Here is an 18,386-nt window from a genome sequence, read left to right as displayed (position 1 = left end):
GGTGAATTTTAATTTCATGTCAACCTAGGGATATATGTAACACATAATATATATTTTACATAGGCTTAACATTCACAGATGAGCTAAAAACGTTCCTTGTAGTGTCACAAGTGATTGATTGAGCATAGTTGACTGAAGTGTTGGAAATATCGAATAAGGAACCAACTTCAGCTCGGTAAACACAAGACAGAATTACTGACATGCGCAGTGGCTGAAAGGCGTCGTCTACGTCAGAGGCAGCAGTTCCCACTAAGCTGAGCTTAATATATGGTTAGAAACTTGCACTGGCACGCATGCAGTTTGCTCTGCAGGCTCAGAGACAGACATCTTATAAACAGACTTTGAATAATCATAGTGTTTCAATCACTGCTATATATTTTCTGCGCTGTAATGCCTGCAATAAAAACCCATTAAGTCAGACCGTTTCCCTTTAATTTCAATAGGTTATTCTAGTTGAGACAAAAGCAGAAGGCCATGGCAGACATTTGAATTGTAATGGCAGAAAAGGCACGTTTTAATAAAGTGGGTATAAAGCATCTTTGCATTCACGTTAAAACAGCTGGACTGAGTCAAAGAGATAAAGGGTGTGCAAAGTTTTAGATCTCAAAAGGGGAAAAAAATAAAGTCCCAAACCCTGACACATGCACTGTTACAATATTTATATGGGCAGAGGTTAAATACATTTCAAAGAAACTGCTGCACACACACACATTATTACACTGCATTACGTTAATTACATTTTATTTTACTCAATTACACAGTTGTCAACATACAACAAATCAGTAGAGGCGTGTTCAATTCACATCGAAACAATTACGAACAAACATTGCGACAATATTGGTGAGGTTTCTGGTTGTCCAAAGATTTCTTTTTTAGTTTTGTTACATTCACATTATAGATGACACTGGTGATGGTTGACACACATTTTCTTTTGGTCCTCATATATTGTGGGAAAATGTGTAATTTTCTTTATTTCAAATAGAATTGAACTTTTGTCCTTCACTCGGAGTCTTACGAGTAGCAGATTGTCCACATAAGAGTTTCTCTGTTGAATACAAATATAGCATCTGAAAGTGTCAAATGTCCCAAGTTGATGCTGTCTGTGTCATATTAATTGGCTTTGTTCAAATGCAAAAAGACAGTGAGTAATAGATGGAGAAATATTGGGCATGTAATAACTTTTAAAATCCTAACAGAGAAATTAAACAATCTTAATTAAAAAACGTACTTAGAATATATTAGTCATGTGAAGACATTAAATATAAGATAGCATTTAACCGCTAAAATGATTTGCTGTCTTGTAGTGCTGATGGAAATATTCTCATAATAGTTCAGGTTATTGTAATGGGACTAGTGCATTTATGTAAACAATATCAAGACAGAATAGACCGTAAAAGTAGTGAATATGTAATGTTGTCATAGCTTATTTCTCATAGAATATTTTACTATAACCACATCCTGGGGCTTGTGGCAAAAATGCCCTAATCCACTAAAGTAACTGGGAAGGGATTTTTATTTTTCGTGTTCTTATGACTAACAACAATCTCCCAAATGTTCGACCAGCTGAGAGAAAATATTTTCTGTTGACCGAATTGCAGCACCTGCCAGGAATAAGTCATAATGGTCCCTTTTGCCACAGTAAGCAGACTGATGTTTCATCCCCCCTCCCACTGCGTAAAAAACATTAAAGAAAATCAAAACTATAACATCAATACATCAATACATAAATAAAGCTCTGATCTACAGTATGTTCTCATATTATAGGCATTATTGCACTACATGTTCAACCCCTTGTAGCAAGCTCATGATTCTCAAGTGGCACGATGAAGAGAGCTGCACAGAGACACAGTAGTCTGTGATACATGCTGGGTTAATACAACAATGATATATATATAAATTTGGGGTAAAGAACAGTACTTCAATGGTGGTCAGTTGAATAATCAACTATCCCCCCTTAGCTGTATATCTGATTCATCTTCTAATCTCACTCAGTCACACCCCGACTTTGTTTCACTAGAGCGTTACAGTTTGGCAGGTTACACTAACATTCAAAGAGCTGCAGCACTGACAGGTTTCTAAAACTAAAAACATACTCTTCTTTTCAATATTTGCAATTGACAGCTGCATCAACAGTTACATCTTTCCGATATTTTACGCCACTGCTTAGGGGTGACAGATCACAGGGATTTGGGGACGGAGGGCTGACGCTCTCTGGTTCAGTCCCTCGGATTACATGGACATGTGTTCTGGGAGCACATAGGAGATGTCATCCCAGGGGTGGCGATACAGACCCTGCTTCAGCCTCTTTTGGTCCAGGTAGTGTCCTGAGAAAATAGGAAGAAGGGCGGCTCGACTGTCAAGTGTTTGCCCATCTTGCACACGTTACTGTAGCAGTGTGTCTGTACACAGAAATGACTCACCGATAAATCCCATGCTGCGCCCCAGGACAAAGATGCCATTCAGAGCTCCAATTTCCACAAACTCATCGGCTTCATCCCTGCGACAGGCAAGACGGATAATAAGGATGAGAGTTGTTGAATCGAAAAGATAGCTGCCCACAATGTAGGCATAATACTACCTATTTTGTACTTAAACTCAAACATATTGACCGTGTGTGAAGTACAGGCGGACGCTTTTAATTTAAGGCAATTTTGGCATTTTGTGGTCATTGTTAGTATGGACAAACTGTATAACAAGTCTTTGCAGTCAACACTTTCATATATTTGGCATTTTGGAGTAGAAGCATGAAATCAAAGAGCCGAGTTGTCAAACAGCCTTGGATCTTTATGGCTTTAACATAGAAATGTAACCTGAAAGCCTGTTTCTCTATTTTGTCTTACATAAAGTAAAGGTATCCTTTTTAAAAGAGAAACAAAGTGTATAAAGATATTGTAAAAATGGGAAGTAGTTATTAGCTCACCTTGTAAAACCACCACAATTCCTGAGCAAGTCCACAAAGGCTACACCAATGAAGCCATCCACATTCAGGATCAAGTTGGGTTTCTAATACAACAAAATCCACACACGGGGAAAAGAAGATCATGTAATTTCAAACAAATGCAGCGCGTCACTATTTAGTAAAGGCTGACAGGATGAAGTGATGAATATTACTTTGGAGGTGGTGATCTTCTCCACATCTAAAGCGTAGTCCAGCAGCTGGGTGGAGGGGAAGTGCTGCTTCACATAGTCCTTCAAGATCTGGACTCTCATGTCTGGATTGTTAATCTGGCGAAGCACAGACAATTCCCTTTCATTAAAAATCGTCCTTCTCCAATCAGTCTTGTTGTCCTCTATCTCTAGTACCTTTTAAATGATATGTCCACACATGCTAAAGGAGCCATTGTACTCACCGACTTGACTCTGTGGCCGATGCCCATGATCAGCATGCCATCCTTCTTCATCTTGTTGACAAACTCCATGGGCAGCATGCCGCTGTCAAAAGCCTTGCTGAACTGCTTTGCTGCAGCATCCAGAGCACCTCCAAAGCGGTCACCCTGAAAAAAGGAAAAACTCTCGCTCACGCTGGTCTGTTGCAGGTCAGTAAATCAAGCACACGAATCACAGGTGTCTTACGATGGTGAGAAGGCCGGAGGTGAGGCTGGATATGAGATCTTTGCCAGCTCGAGCACACACGATGGTGTTGTGGGCACCGGAAACAGCCGGGCCGTGATCAGCAGTCACCATAAGGCACATCTCAATGAACTGGCAGGCATACCTCGGCAACCTGCACACAAAAGGAGGGGGGAAACAAAAGGTGGTTATCGGGTTAAATGATTGGTCAAGAGTTTGTTTAGCACAACGACTGCGTTAAGAGGCTGACCTCCTCTGGAACCAGAGAAGCCCCAGAGTTCCTCCAAGGCCTATTTCTGACTTGAAGACCTCAGTGATGGGCATGCCGGCATAGAGGAGCTCCTGACCCCTCTCGTCACAGATACTTGTCATGAAGGAAGCAGGCTTACGGATCAGACCTAGCTCCTGCAGGGCAAGAGGAAAAGTGGAAAAAAAAACAAGTTTAATGCATATATTTGTTGTGATCCAGCTCTCTCATTCTAAAACTATTTGTTTCACTTTTGTTTTGCCCTCATCCGATAGATAAAAGCTTGATTCATTCATGTTCAGAGGGCAGACTCACTCGTGCCCAAGAGTAATCCATCGGCACCGTGGGAGGAGGCATCTCTACGGCTGGCTGGATAACTCCTTTGGCAACAAGGTCATCATAAACAGAACTGCATGGATGAAAAAAGACACAGAAGACTGTAAGAGGAGTGCAGGACTCATTCTAAAAAAAAAAAAATACTAAAAGGAATGAATGAGACGATGTGCACTGACTTGATGATCTCTCCCAGCTCATCAAAGCTCTTAGGGACGAAGGCACCAGCCTCCTTCAGAGCGTTGTTCTTAGCGACTGCTGTCTCAGAGGCCTGGTTGGCACAGGCTCCGGCATGGCCGAACTGCACCTGAGGGGGGTGGGCACGGTACAACATGGGTCAGAAATGTCTTTGAAACGGTTATTCCATCGTGCAATGAACTGTAATGCACAAGACTCTACATCTGCCCCCTCACCTCTGAGGAGAACATGGTAGCACAGGTACCAATACACCAGCACACCATTGGCTTTGTGATCCTGCCCTGTTTAATGCCCTGGCAGATTTTATACTCCTCCGTGCCTCCAATCTGTTGAAGGCAGAGACAGATTCAGGATGTAGCAAATCAATATCTGTTTAAAAGCTGCAGGCACCTGTGTGTGTGTGTGTGTGTGTGTGTGTGTGTGTGTGTGTGTGTGTGTGTGTGTGTGTGTGTGTGTGTGTGTGTGTGTGGATTTATTACCTCTCCCAGTACAACAATCATCTTTACTCCAGGAGTGTCTTGGTAGCGCAGCACATGATCAGTAAACACTGAGCCTGGGTATCTGCAGAAAAGTCCAATATTATAGGCCGATTCACACCCACATGCTTACATAACTGCAGATAAAAGATAGTGACATACCTGTCCCCACCAATGGCAACGCCTTCAAAAACCCCGTCGGTGGTGCGCGAGATTATGTTGTTGAGTTCATTGGACATGCCGCCCGAGCGGGACACGTAGGCCACACTGCCGGGGCGATAGAGCTTGGAGGCGAGGATGTTATCCAACATGCCTCCCGTGTTCCCGATCTTGAAACAGCCGGGCTTGATTCCTCCAACCTGGTCAAAAACACAGAGATTTGTTGGTTTGCTCGGATTAAAGAACGCAGCGTGAAAGTGCGATAATCCCAATGAGAAGTGAAGCAAGACTAACGGTTGCTGGTCCAATGATTGTAACACCCTTCTCATCCGCGGCCTTGATGATCTTCCTGGTGTGGGCTTCAGGGATTCCCTCAGCAATGATGGCAATGGTGCGAATCTGAATGCAAATGATAGAACGACGTCACTTTACATTTGATCTGCTTTTAAGTCCCTTGCAGATGGTGCAGGATGAGGCTGCACTTACCTGTGGGTACTGCATGGTCTCCATGGTGCTGTCAAAGGCTGAACGCAAAGAGGCAAAGCTGATGAGCACGTCCACATCGGGGTGCTTCTTCATGGCGTCACTCATGTTCTTATACACTGGTATGAGGATCTCTTTATGGCCCCAATAGTACTTCTGTTTGTGGTCTCCACTGAAAGGCATGCCATGCAATAAAAACATTTGTCACACAGTGAAAGGACACCGTTGTTTACTGAAGGGATTTTTTATATTTTAAATGTACAATAATGAGCAGTTACACACGTACTAAAGCGGGAGGACAGAGCACACTTACGTGAATGGGTAGACCATGGCTGCAACAGATGGCTCCTCTCTGGAGCAGGTGTAATCAAAGTCCATCATACCCTGCACTGCCCGCGTCTGCATACCCCACACTATGGACTTGGTGTGTTTGCTGAACAGGGTAGTTGGCTTGGCTATAGGGAAAGAAAAGCAGTTACAGAAAAAAAAAATCTTTATTATTTCTTCAACCTTTTCCTGTGTATTTACATCCAAAAAACATCCATGGCCCTTTGACATTCTACTTGTTTTCTTCATGGTTTCTATGAAGTTTATTAAATAAATATTTCACACAAGCAAAAAGTGACAGGTGCACATGAACAGAATACAAACTGAATTAAGTTAAAAGAAAAATAATAACGCCACTGACATGGCGATGAGGCCTTTTGGGCCATCAATAAGGTTAATAAAAGTAGACTGATAAAGTAAAACCCAGCATGCTTTAGGGGTCTGGGATTACTGATGTTTTACATAATCTTAACACAACACAAAATAACATTTCTATCTTTAAAATGTTTAGGATTAGGTGTGTATGTGTCCAATTACTTATAAGTGCCCTCAACTTCCATTTTGGTGAGTTAGAACTACAGAGTCACGCTGCTGTCCAAAGGGGGAGCTATAATACCTAAACTCAACCATGCATGAACGCAAGGCTCCCTTCCACCTGCCATGCTGCTCAGCGGTGGCGCCATGCATGGAGACACATCGGAACCTCAGCGTTCAGAGTGCAAAGGTGTCACAGTGCAGTTGTGACTGCGTTTTCTCACCGATGGGAGCTCCAGCTTTGGCCTTCTTGGCCGGTGAATCCTCAACTTTGGCTCTGTTTTCAGAGAAAGAAGCAGTTCTGCTGGATACTGGGGTCTGGAAATAGATATAAATAAAAGAGATTCATCCATTTTTTATTTTGCTATGCGCATTTTAAAAAGTGTGTGTGCTAATGAGGACAGCTCTGTAGAGAACTGATCTGCTTCAACTGTAAATACTGGTCCTTGATGAAGCCTGATAAAAGGAGCAGGGTAGCCTCAAACACTCAGGTTACTTTATAAGACGTCACCTGCACACAAGGAGTCTTTGTGTTCTTGATTTGTTTGAGGACATCGGCTACACAAGTAGACCTTTGTGAAGTACAACCAACAGGACACACACACGCACTTTTCTGAAAGCCTACGCACTACACAGTCTTAATGGATGCCTTGGGGCAGTCGCAGTGAGTCATTGACTGTGATCTCAAGACTATCTGAGTGAGAGCCGTCCACAATGCTCTGCGATGCCATTACACAAAAGAGCCATTGGGCTTCTGATAATCTGGTTCACTAAAAGGACACGACACCGACTGAAACAGAGACCGTGGCATGCAAGTCCTCTGCCCACTCCATCACCAAACTGCACCGCGCTATTGGTGGAGCCGACGATGTAAATTCACTGCTCAGTGAGGCGACACAACATCGTGACAGCCTACTGGTCTCTGTGGGGTCAGTATGTGTCATACCGATGTGCTGCCGCTGGAGTTGAGAAGGAAGTTGGCAGTGTGGGCAGCAACAGGAGGCTGGTTGGGGATTGGCCGGTGGCCCAGTGCCATGCCGACAATGGCAGTCATGTGAGTTTCTGTGCCAAAGACGTGGATGGGGATCCCAGTTGTCTTGCCTGAGGAGAGCGGGCACAGGGAAATTAAGTGTGGTGCTTCCAGATTTAAAAAAAATGCACTCAAGAAGTATGAATAAGAATGTACAACATACCAACTTCTCCCATCACTCTGAGGCCTTCCTGGTAGTTGGGGCCTCCACGGCGGACAAAAATGGTGACCTCGTGCTCCTTGAGTGGCACCTGATAGTCTCTGATGGCTCGAACGATCCCCTAGCAAAGACAAGGATTAAGCTCAGTGAATAACTCGATGAAGTAATATCAATCATCATACGACAAACAAAAAGCCTGCGATACTGTACCTTAAATGTTGCTGCAACATTCGTGAAGTTTGCAATGCTTCCCCCGATGATCAAAACCTTTCCTGGAAAATTACAGAAACACAATTTTAGAAGAGAAGAAGACCACTTTGAGTACACACAGAAAGCTCCGCCTGAGCTGCTTTCCTACCGTCAGGGTGCTTCTCTCTGGTCATCAGAGACAGGATAGTCTTGGCGTAGTCATAGGTCTGCTGTTCGCTTGGTGCTCCCGAATACTCCCCATAATTGGCCAGCTCGTTGACGCCACCCAGGTCACAGATTGTGTCACTACGAGAGTTTTATACGAGTCACGCACACAGAGAAAAGGGCAACAACAGCTGTGTGGCCCCTATGCTGGGACAGACACATCAATACTCTAAATAAAATGAGATGATCAGCAACTTAACTTGAGCGCTAAACTTCAGAATGCACTTGGTTCGGAATTAATACTGAACTGTAAACAGACACAACAACTTTGCACAGAGGGAATAATTAGTTATGGCTGATGTGTCTGCATGTCACGCTTTACACCTCCAACAGACGGGGGGGGAGTGAGGGAGCTCATTCCTCCAGACTCACTAAAATGCCAAGAATCCAATTTACCCGGCAGCTGAACGGGCAGAGTCTGAGCTGCTGCACCATCAGTCTCACTACTGCAGCCCTGGCATACCCTGCTAAACCTAATTATGCGTAGTGTAATCAATGTAATGAGGAGAAAGTCAGGAGACAATTTCAGCAGCCAGAAGAAAACATCCAATTGGATTATTTCAGATACACGGCTAGTTGCGTCCCATTTGTTCAGGCTTTCGGTTTATACAGTATGTAGTCCTGCTCTGGCACTGTGACTGGGTACCTGTACACCACTGAGGCTCCTCCTCCTGCCACCATGGTCCAGATCCGGCCTCGCGGGTTGAGCAGCGTCAGTTTGAGGCTAGCGCCACTCTTGGCATCAAGGTCGGCAATGTAGGCCTCCTGCAAATGTTAAAGAAAAGGCCAATCAAGACTTGGGAGACACGTTATATGATTGCTACAGACGTAGGAAGGGTTTTGTGTGTGTGTGTGTGTGTGTGTGTGTGTGCGTGTGAGATTGTAGCCGTAATCAGTGCAGGACTTGCACAAGCGCTTCTTCCTTTGGCCACAATAAATTTCCTGTGCTTGCATTGATTTTAAAGAGCTATTAATTGGAAATATTGCAGAAATATCAAGAGGATGTGATGTGCATCAGTGGTTGTTTGTGACAGTCAGGGCCACAGCTGGTGGCTGAGAGTAAAAAAAAAGCTCCAAATCAAAGGCACCCGCTGTCCCTCATCTCCACTCTAGTCTCACAGCAGCCCAATTAGAACAGCCCGTCTGGTGCACAGACAGTCTGTCTCAAGCAAGCTCCTACATGCATCAGCCAAAAATGTAAATAAAAAGTCCTGTATACATATTGAGCTCTGTCATGCAGGTGATATAGATTACATTGCTCAAAAGTAAACATGGAGGGTTTTAAAAAGACAATAGAATACCTTCATAATACTGGTGTGTAATGCTATTGTAAGCCGAATTTTGAAAAAGCAAACTACTCAAAATCAGATCTTTTCTAACAAAAGCATCTCATTACAGTACGAGACATGACGTCAACATACTGAGTCTTTATGCACCAGACGACCTTTACCAAAGCTCTGTCTCCGTCTCCAGAATGAGTCATGAAGGCTGATTAACAGCTATGTGTTGATACGACCCTTCCTCATTAATTCACACGGGCCAGCTGGGTCAGGGTTAGGGTTAGAGAGAGTTACACCGCCCTTCTTTAGGCTTTTCTTGTCTTAATGAAAAGACCTGTGTGATGTCAAGGCCCATTAATATACTGGAAGTAAATCCAAATTGTCTACCCTACATTTAGTGATGATTTAATTTGAAATGATTGAGGTAACTCAGGATTGTTTCTTAAAAATTGATAATTTGCTCAATTTACAGCCTACTTAACACTCCAAATAAGCAGTTTTTCTCCCTCTTTGGAGACGATTACCAGCTATTTGATTGAAATCTGACGCACTGCTAGCCCACGTCTCTCCAGTGCTCCCTCACCTCAGGATAAGCCTCCCTGCCGAAGGGTGGAGGGAACTCCACGTCTCCCCACTTGGCCTTGCAGATATAGTCAGCCGTGGCGTCGATCTTTGCTGCCATGTCCAGCACGTAGACGCCATCTTTTGTGACCACTGAGAGAGAGAAAAGAGGGAAAAAATGGATCTATACTCCTACAAGGTTTAAAAACCGCCACCCACTGAGTTTCATTATGTCAGCCTGGGAGGACCATGCCTCAGCCAGAGGTGACCACAACCTTCCTGCTGTCCCTGCAGGAGGTGGAAGATGATGATGAGGATGAGGAAGAGGAGGAGGAGGAGGAGGAGGTATGAAATCAAAGCAGGGAGAGCCGGTCTCAGCAGCCTTGCTCCATAACAGCTGCCAGAAGGCACATACTGGTGCCCAATTATTCTATTATAAATACGGGCTGCCTTCATCAAACAGGAAGTGCTTGAATTATTTAATGGTTTCCTCCCTCAGTGTTAAAAATGTGCAAGAATAAACTTCTGCCTCTTGGCTTTAAGAAGATGTTTTATTATGCATTGATGTTTTCATCTCCAATTTCCTTTTGATGTTCCCTTTGCATAATTTCATATATCTTATAACATATTTATGGACAAAATATATATATATATATGTCATCATGATTGCTTGCTCAGACACAGCACATCGATGTATTTGGGAAAGAACAACCAAAAAACAACCTACCCAGCGGATTGATCTCCAGGTATGTGAAGAACAGGTCCTCATACAGGTTGAAGAGCCCAACTATGAAGCTGGCCAGGACCCTGAGGATGTTCGGTTAATCATGATATAATGTTAAAAAAGGAGTTATAGTCACGATACAGTGGAAATAATTAGTTGAAAAATTGACAGACAGAAAATGTATCTGCAGCTATTTTGATAATGAATTACTCATGTCAATCACTTGTCAGTCGCTGGTATCAGCTTATTAAATGTGGGTTTATTCTGCTTCTCTGTTGTTTGAGTTTTGGGCTGTTGTTCGGACAAAACAAGCATTTTCAAGAAGTCATGTTGTAGACAAAACAATTGAATCGAGAAAATTATTTTATAGGTTTTTTGACAGTGAAAATAACCAGTTGCAGCCCTAAAAGTGTACGATCACTGTATCACTGTGTAATATTCAAAACTCTTAATAAGTCATGACCTGGTTTTACAGTTTGCTTTGGAGTTAATCATATTTTATATTTTTACGTAAAAGGTAATCATCCTTAATTCTTCAATACTGGGCTATGCAATAAAATGTCCCCGTACAACCTATGCCTGGTGATTTAAAAACAAAGCATGATCATTGTACATTAACATATAATTATATTACATAGATATCATATTATTTCCACGTAATTCAAACCATGACAAACTACAGGCAATATCCCTGACGGATTGTTAAGGCTGGACAGGAAACAGTCCACCTGTAAATTAGCTGCTGTAGAGAAGGAAAAATCTAATTTGCCTCCTCCATCACATGTCAAAACAGAGCAGTAAGGAGTGGGGGGTTGCTTGAGGAGGAGGAGGAGGAGGAGGAGGTGGTGGGGGGAGGCGGTGTTTTGCTCTCCTGCCTGTCAGTTGTGCTGGCAGCTCGTAGCCTTTGTAACCACGTCAGCCTGTTGTCAGGACTCCGACTGGCCTGTGGGGGGGAAACTGTGACCGAATCCCTGCGTGACTCAGCTTCCCATGTCTGCTTCTGATGGGAGGGCAAGAAAACTGTCTGAGTGCTGCTTTTGTTTTTAATCCAGAGTGTGAAGAGAAGAGTGCATGGGGTGAGGAGGTGAGCTGGGGTTGGCAGAGGGACTTCAATGTCAGCCAAGACGGTGAGTCTGGCCAGTATATGCTGTCACAAGAGGACTGCTGAGAGATGGAGAGGAGGGGCTGGGCCACGGTATCGTACCCATCAAAATAAACGGACGTGCTCTGAATCTGAGTCACTGTAGGGTAAAGCTGGGGGTGGAGGCTGATCGAAGAAAGGCGAAGCAAAGGAGAGTTTGTCATTTGTCTAATGGAAACCCTCCATCCACCACCACCGCCACCACCACCTCCTCCTCCTCCTCCTGCTGCTGCTGCTGCTGCTCCCCCCACGTTTACTGCCAAAGTGCTTTCTCTTATGTGACCCTTTTGTTTTCCTCTTTCAGTTTAATTACATAATGGAAAATGCTCCCTGTTTTGGGTCTTTTTTTGTAGTAAAGCTATGTAAATACGTTGGTAGTTAAGTATATCTGAAAATCTTTGTCATTTGAAAATATGTGTGACATGGAGATCATCGATCTCCTCTCAACGGCCGGCGCACATAAGAGCTTTGACAATTAACTGCTGACAATATACACGAACATGCTATAAGACAGGATTTCGGCACGAGCATCAATGTCAACAAAAGCCAAATATGCACTAAAAAGCTAATTATATTAAATATTAAGCCTGTGAAATTATATTTTAGCTGGGGATGTTATCACGAAGCTCTTGGTTTAATGATATAGTTTGATGTCAGAAAGTCTTTATTTCTTTTTAAAGTGGTAAACTTTACCACAGGATGCAAACAACACTAACGCACACTGTGAGCTCCAGGCTATTGTATGGCTTTAGATTCTACATATACTATACTGTCGTCTGCCGGTATTAGGTTTTGCATGTGCACCACAAAGACTTTCATGTAACTCACACTCTCTTGTCGTTGGGGACGCGAGTCAGCAGCTCCTTCTTCACAGAGTCTTCGCTGATCTTTTCATCCACCGCGATTAGCAGCTTCTTCGCCTTGGCATCCACATCTCCCACATCCACCCCGCCCTCATGGTGAAACAGCACATAGTCGCCCTCGCGGGCGGCGTAGATGCACACGTAGAACTCCTCCTCCTGAACAATGGGCCGGTAAAACGATGTCGGTTAGTAAATGTTTCTGCACCAGGCATTTCAGTGTCCACTGTTGATAACGTGTAAATAAGGCAAATAAAGACTGAGCTGGTAGATGTGTAACGAGAGCTTTACCTGCTTATGGGCGACAAAAGGCTCGATGAGGAAGTTCTTGAGTACGCCCTTGGCTTTTCCAACCTGAGGATCATCAACAAAGTAATTATAAGGAGACGAAATGCTGAGAAGATAAAGAGACATTAAGAAGAAAACAACGTTTGGGTTTAAAAACTATAGTGATCAGATTGTGGGTGTTTCCATATCGATGAGTCAGTCCTCTTCCTGGACTGGTGGGTGGACGCGACAAAGGCACATTAAATCAAAATGGTAAAATACATAAGTGAATTGACATTTTAAGAGAAAAGAAAAGGGAGACAGGTTGAGAAGAAAGGGGGAAGAAAATGTCATGTATTACTCAGGAAAAGCCCCGCTAACACAGCCACAGCTCATTTGCTGGGGCTGTCATCGTTCCTCCGTTAAAGGCCAACAGGCATGAAGTAACCAGGGACCGGCTGAGAGCAGCCAGCCGGAGAGAACAGGACAAAAAAATGAAAAGAGGGCAGAGAGGGAGTTGCCATTTTGAAGTGTGCTGAGCAGAAGGCTGTTGAGGAGTAGAAAAAAAGTCTGACAAATAAAAAAAACGCAAGTGGCTCAGGCCAATTCAGATAAATGAGCTGACCTCTATTACCGTCTTACAGAGAAAATAAAGAAAGAAAAGAAAAGCCCTTCATGTTGTGAATGCACTTTGGGTATGAATGGTTCAATTTACCCACACATGGAAAGAAAGGGAGTGAAAAGGATGTTAAAGTGGCTCTATTATATAAAATAAATCAAGTCTATTTTAATGCACCCTTCTTATTCTAACTTTAAGTCAAGTTTTTCACAAAATACATCTGATAAATAAACATCTGCTTTACTCTAACTCTATATATACACTCTTAAGAGTAGAATGAAGATAACATTCAAGCGGAAACACTGCCCACAGTACAGCTGTCTTCATTTATTTTTATTTACCGCCACCAGCAGCAGCAGCAGCAGCTGACAGTTTCATCTCATCTGTGAAGAGATGCATCTACGCAATCTCAGTGCTGCAACACACAGACGCTGACGCTCGATGCTTTATGAGCCATCCGAGTCCCTCCATAACCGAAGCTCCATAACCGAAGCTCCCTGGTTTATGAGGCGACGCAGCGTCCCAGAGGCACAGTGAGGGATCTGTTGTGCTGCGGTTATGCTGACTGGATAGATGGACCGACTGTTTATTCAGCAGCGCTTCAGCTAACTGGACGGATTTACTACCAGTGGATTGATACTGAACCTCTCAGTGATCTGGGCAGCTGTTTAAGACAACAGGCAAAACACAGAAAAAGCACCAGTGTGAAACAGGTAAAGGGGGGTGAAGGAAAGGGCAACAGGAGGAGTGTCTGAATAAAGCTCTGGGATAATATTGATTAAAAGGAGTGTTCGGCGAGGTGCACGCTCTCAAACACAGCAGAGCGGCAGAGGGCGGATGACGTACCGTCGTCTCTCTCAGGAGGCGGGACTTCAGCCACTCCCTGACGCCGCTCAGGTCCAGGTTGACGCCGACCAGGCCCAGCTTCCCTCGCCTCTTGATCAGCTGGTCGGGCTTCACCACCAGCCTCTGCAGGAGGAAGATGAATAATGGGGAGATTTGAGCAAGATACCTATATTCAGCTTTAATTAAAAAGGCATCAAAGTGACATTGTAGCTTAGTTTTTTTTAAAGCTATTGCACAGAGTCTGCAGTCCATTGCATGGTTATGTATTTCAGGTAGATTGCAGATCTGTGCTCTGAATAAAAATATATTTAAGGGAGTAAATCTGGACAAAACAGAGCTATTTTTAGACACAATTTCTATAGCGGCTCTGTTGCATTCACATCTCTACTGAATATTGTATTTGTTGAAAGCAACAAGCTGCACATGGTAATAGATTCAAAACGTTATTAAAATGTCAAATTCTGTTGAAGACATTTCACAAAGACAGATCGCTACTCTTGATTAGATTTCATTAGATTCAATAGAGCTGAAATGATGATTAGTACATTTCTTTTAAAAAAATCAACACAATTATCTTCAGCAATGTGAAATATCAATTAATCACTTCAGTAATTCTTTAAGATAAAATATAATTCGGTGCAACTTTTCAAATGTAACCCTCACCCCAAATGTAGTTTCCGAACTTCCTTCCACCCCCCCCCCCCCCCACCGACTGAGCCCGACTCCTCTCACTTGCAAGACAGATGAAGAGAATAACGTATGACAGTGGAACCATTAGCATCTGGGTGCTCGCCAGCGAGCAAAGAGGGTCGAGGGTGAAAGTTAATGCAATTTCCTAATCAATTCTACTGCACATATCTCCATGCATCTGCCCTCCAACATCCTCCTCGTAGATAAAAAAAAAAAAAATCTTCAGCAGGGAGGGAGGGAGACACAGGAGGAGAATGTAATCTTATCCTGCGAGACGAGTCACGGCGTAATTCAATCAACTTCTATTACGGCCCATCGATCTGCCGTGAAGAACAGCGAGAGTTGATCTGAAAGCAAGGCCACGCAGCCGTCCTGTATACCTGGAGAACCGCTTGTGCAAGAAAACCGTGCCCGTGCTGAGCTGCCCCCCTGGCCTACCTGTCAGCTGACAGAGCGAGAGACAATTTCTGTTCAACCAACTGAGAATGGAAAAGAGATGCGATGTTCTCTTCTGCATTCTCGTTTCATTTCCTCGGAGCTGCTGGATCGCTCTGCTGTCTGCTAACAAGCGCCAAGAGAGCACTCTGCTGCCAGCCTAAGTGATTGTCTCCATAACGAGGAGATCATTTCCCACAGCCTTAAGGACGACGGTGCTTCAGGCATTCATGGGCTATACATTTGGGATGACGCAAACTCACGGTTCATTTAGCTTCAGAAGATGTTACGCGTTTCATTTTCTCACAGCTGGATCTTCTGCCTCACCTCTGTGAGCAGCCATGGGTGCTCTTTCGCCAGTCGGTCAAAGTCGGTCTCGGCCGTCACGTTGGCGTAGCGGAATCTGTTCTGGACCGCTGCCGATGTGCAGATGTGCTTGTAGAGGAACTCCTTTCCCGTCTGCTCAGAGATGGCTTTGGCCGACATGACTGCTTTGGGGCTAGACTGGCAAACAGAGGACGAAAAGAGAGGCAGATACAGAGATGTTGAGAGGGGGATGAATACAGAAACGCAGACACAAACGATGGACAGAGACACGAGCACGAGAGTTTAGAGGTGTTCTTTTTTTTTACTGCTTTCTGAATTCATCCACGGTCTCCTTTATGACTGAGAAAAACAACATGTCAGACATCCTCTGCTGTCAGAACAGTCAAGAAATGGTCTCGTAACCAGGTTAGTTAGACAGCATCCTGATGTGCATTTTCAATTAATTGTATGGACATAATGAAGTTTAACTGCACAGAATTAAGAGAGACTGCTAGAAAATCAGATTACAGATTCAGGCCTTCTGTCCTTTTGCACAGTCAGCGAAGCTAAATACAACACGATGAGCCTCGGTTTGTTTGACCTGCACACTAATGAGGTAATGTGCACTGATTTGCCACTCAAACAATCAGGTTCCTATTGGAGAGTGTGCAGAGTGCACTAACTGGACTCTCTCCACCGTTCTACAACTGTAGTAATCTAGTGACAGTTAACAATTATTAACAGTGCCTGAACGCAGCAGAGAAAGACATTTGTTGTTCAGGTCTATGAGTGTCAGAATGTGCCGGAAGTAAAGTTAGAAACTCAATTACGTATTATAGCATCCATAAATTGTAATTACAAAAGAGCGGAGTTATGACCTTTACACTTTTGGCCACAAGCTTCACTCGATGAGGTCATCTCCAACAGGACCAACACACGCAGCTCGGTTTGAATCTACTGACAGATTCAAACTCACAATAACATTTTATAACACTTATATTTGATCACATTTGTTGATTTTTTTGTTGTTGTTGTTGGGCTAATTGAATGCAAAAGTGTTCTGTTGTGATATTGATGCAACAGCTACTGTCACACAGACACTGGACCAAGTATTCTCACTGCTTCTACCTCAAATCAAACGTGCATCACTGTTGAGAAACATGGCTTATTGAAGCTAAAACACACAGAGGGTATCACTGATGCCCATCTCTCCAGAATCAGAGTCACTGTCTGTGGATCATGCAACCCTCTGCGGGATGTTGCATTCGTTTCTTGTCCGTGTTTCATTAAGCTAAAAGCCCTGATGTCGGCTCAAACAGGACTCCTGCGCCCTGGCAGCCGCTTCTTAAATGGATTAATGGGATTGTCACTGTCCTTTCTCCTTATTGATCATCGTTCCTGTCCTGAGTCACCACAGCGCTGCGTCCATTTATCCAAAAAGCTCGTGCAGGTTCCATACGTCATCTACTCTCTCTGTGAAACTGAAGTGTCAGAGGTATTAAATATCACTGCGTCGACGTCAGCAGCAACACTGATTCAGATGACGCACAATTAGATCTAAAAAAGAGGTGATGATGGATGACTGGAGGAGGAGGAGGAGGCACAGATCTGGACCAGTGGAACTAAATCAGACAGACAGTGAGGTAAAAAAGATGAAAGTGTGTGCTTCATATTCACTTATAACGTCACTGTTTATGACGTACTAACGTATACAACAAACCATGCATGGCTTTGCAAAGTCCATAGATCAAACAGAGATCCACTGACGCCAGAGAGAAAATACTCAGCAGAGTGTTTCATTCATTCACTAACCAGTCAGACAGCTATATGTTTTGACAGGTGTCCAGCATTCCAAGAAAACTTTCAGTGACTATAACTCAAACTTCTTGATAAGCATGATGTGGCAGGTTTGACGTGGGTGACAGAGCACTTCAACTTTTTTTTAAATCAGAGATAGAGACAGAAAGAGACAGAGTTAGGGGAAGAAAGCAAACATGCAAATTGAAAAACAATATTTAATTTACCTTGTGTATTTTCTTCCTTTGACGGTTCTTGAAGTATGTTGCAGATGCAAGTGTGAATTTTTCTCGGCAATTTTTGCTTCCCTCTTGCCGTCTGTGGATATCAGAGGTGCCGAGGAGCAGAGCTTCCTGGGAGTTTTGTCTCCATCGCCCATCTGCCGATAGGCTAGGCTGATGTTTCCTCGCTTCTGATTGGTTCATTCCACACCATGCTCTATTGCTGCCTTCAGGGACACTGGGAAATATTGAAACCACGCGGTGGGAGGCACACGAACAGAGCAAGTAATTCAAACGGGCAAAACAAGCAGTGGTAGAAGCACTATTCTGCTCCTTTACTGACGTACTAATACATGTCCTGCATTAACAATCTTACTCAAGAAATTGTATGTTGAACTGACTTTTTTTATTACCAAAAATATCTTTTTTATATTACATTCATATATAAATCCGATTTAAATAGTAGCATGCTTAGAAGAAATATCGACCCGTGGGACTTTTTATTATGCAACTTTCTGGAATTCTATAATATAATTAAATATATCAATTAATAATAAAAGGCAGTAAATAATTGTTTGCTTTTGTAGCTAATACTCATTGTTGCTTCAAAATTAAACAATTACATTTCTATTGTGTGGAGGAATGTACTGGTGGGGAGTAGGTTCTACTCACTTAAGTACAGGGTCTAAACATTTCTTCCACAACGGG

The 18,386-nt window shown here is 43.4% G+C and overlaps 1 protein-coding gene across 1 annotated transcript; it reads right to left on the bottom strand.

Moving 5' to 3' along the window:
* Positions 1-529: 529 nt before the first annotated feature.
* aclya (ATP citrate lyase a) lies at positions 530-17,772 on the bottom strand. Its single transcript, XM_079176851.1, has 28 exons — positions 17,685-17,772; positions 15,682-15,858; positions 14,230-14,352; positions 12,789-12,851; positions 12,466-12,656; positions 10,500-10,579; positions 9,795-9,925; positions 8,578-8,696; positions 7,876-8,012; positions 7,728-7,789; positions 7,521-7,638; positions 7,274-7,428; positions 6,552-6,645; positions 5,780-5,921; positions 5,470-5,638; positions 5,278-5,382; positions 4,987-5,183; positions 4,828-4,909; positions 4,564-4,674; positions 4,330-4,457; positions 4,133-4,226; positions 3,821-3,975; positions 3,574-3,724; positions 3,351-3,494; positions 3,112-3,225; positions 2,921-3,003; positions 2,421-2,497; positions 530-2,324 (listed from the first exon to the last, which is right to left on the bottom strand). The coding sequence occupies exons 2-28, from the start codon at positions 15,838-15,840 to the stop codon at positions 2,230-2,232; spliced, it is 3,279 nt and encodes a 1,092-aa protein (XP_079032977.1). The 5' UTR covers positions 15,841-15,858; positions 17,685-17,772; the 3' UTR covers positions 530-2,229.
* Between the last annotated feature and the right edge of the window lie 614 nt (positions 17,773-18,386).

Source organism: Pholis gunnellus, assembly GCF_910591455.1.
Source record: "Pholis gunnellus genome assembly, chromosome: 17".
In the NCBI taxonomy this organism is placed as follows: Eukaryota; Metazoa; Chordata; class Actinopteri; order Perciformes; family Pholidae; genus Pholis; species Pholis gunnellus.
The sequence above is the reverse complement of the archived record's forward strand: the minus strand, read 5'-3'. Positions and strand labels throughout refer to the sequence as shown.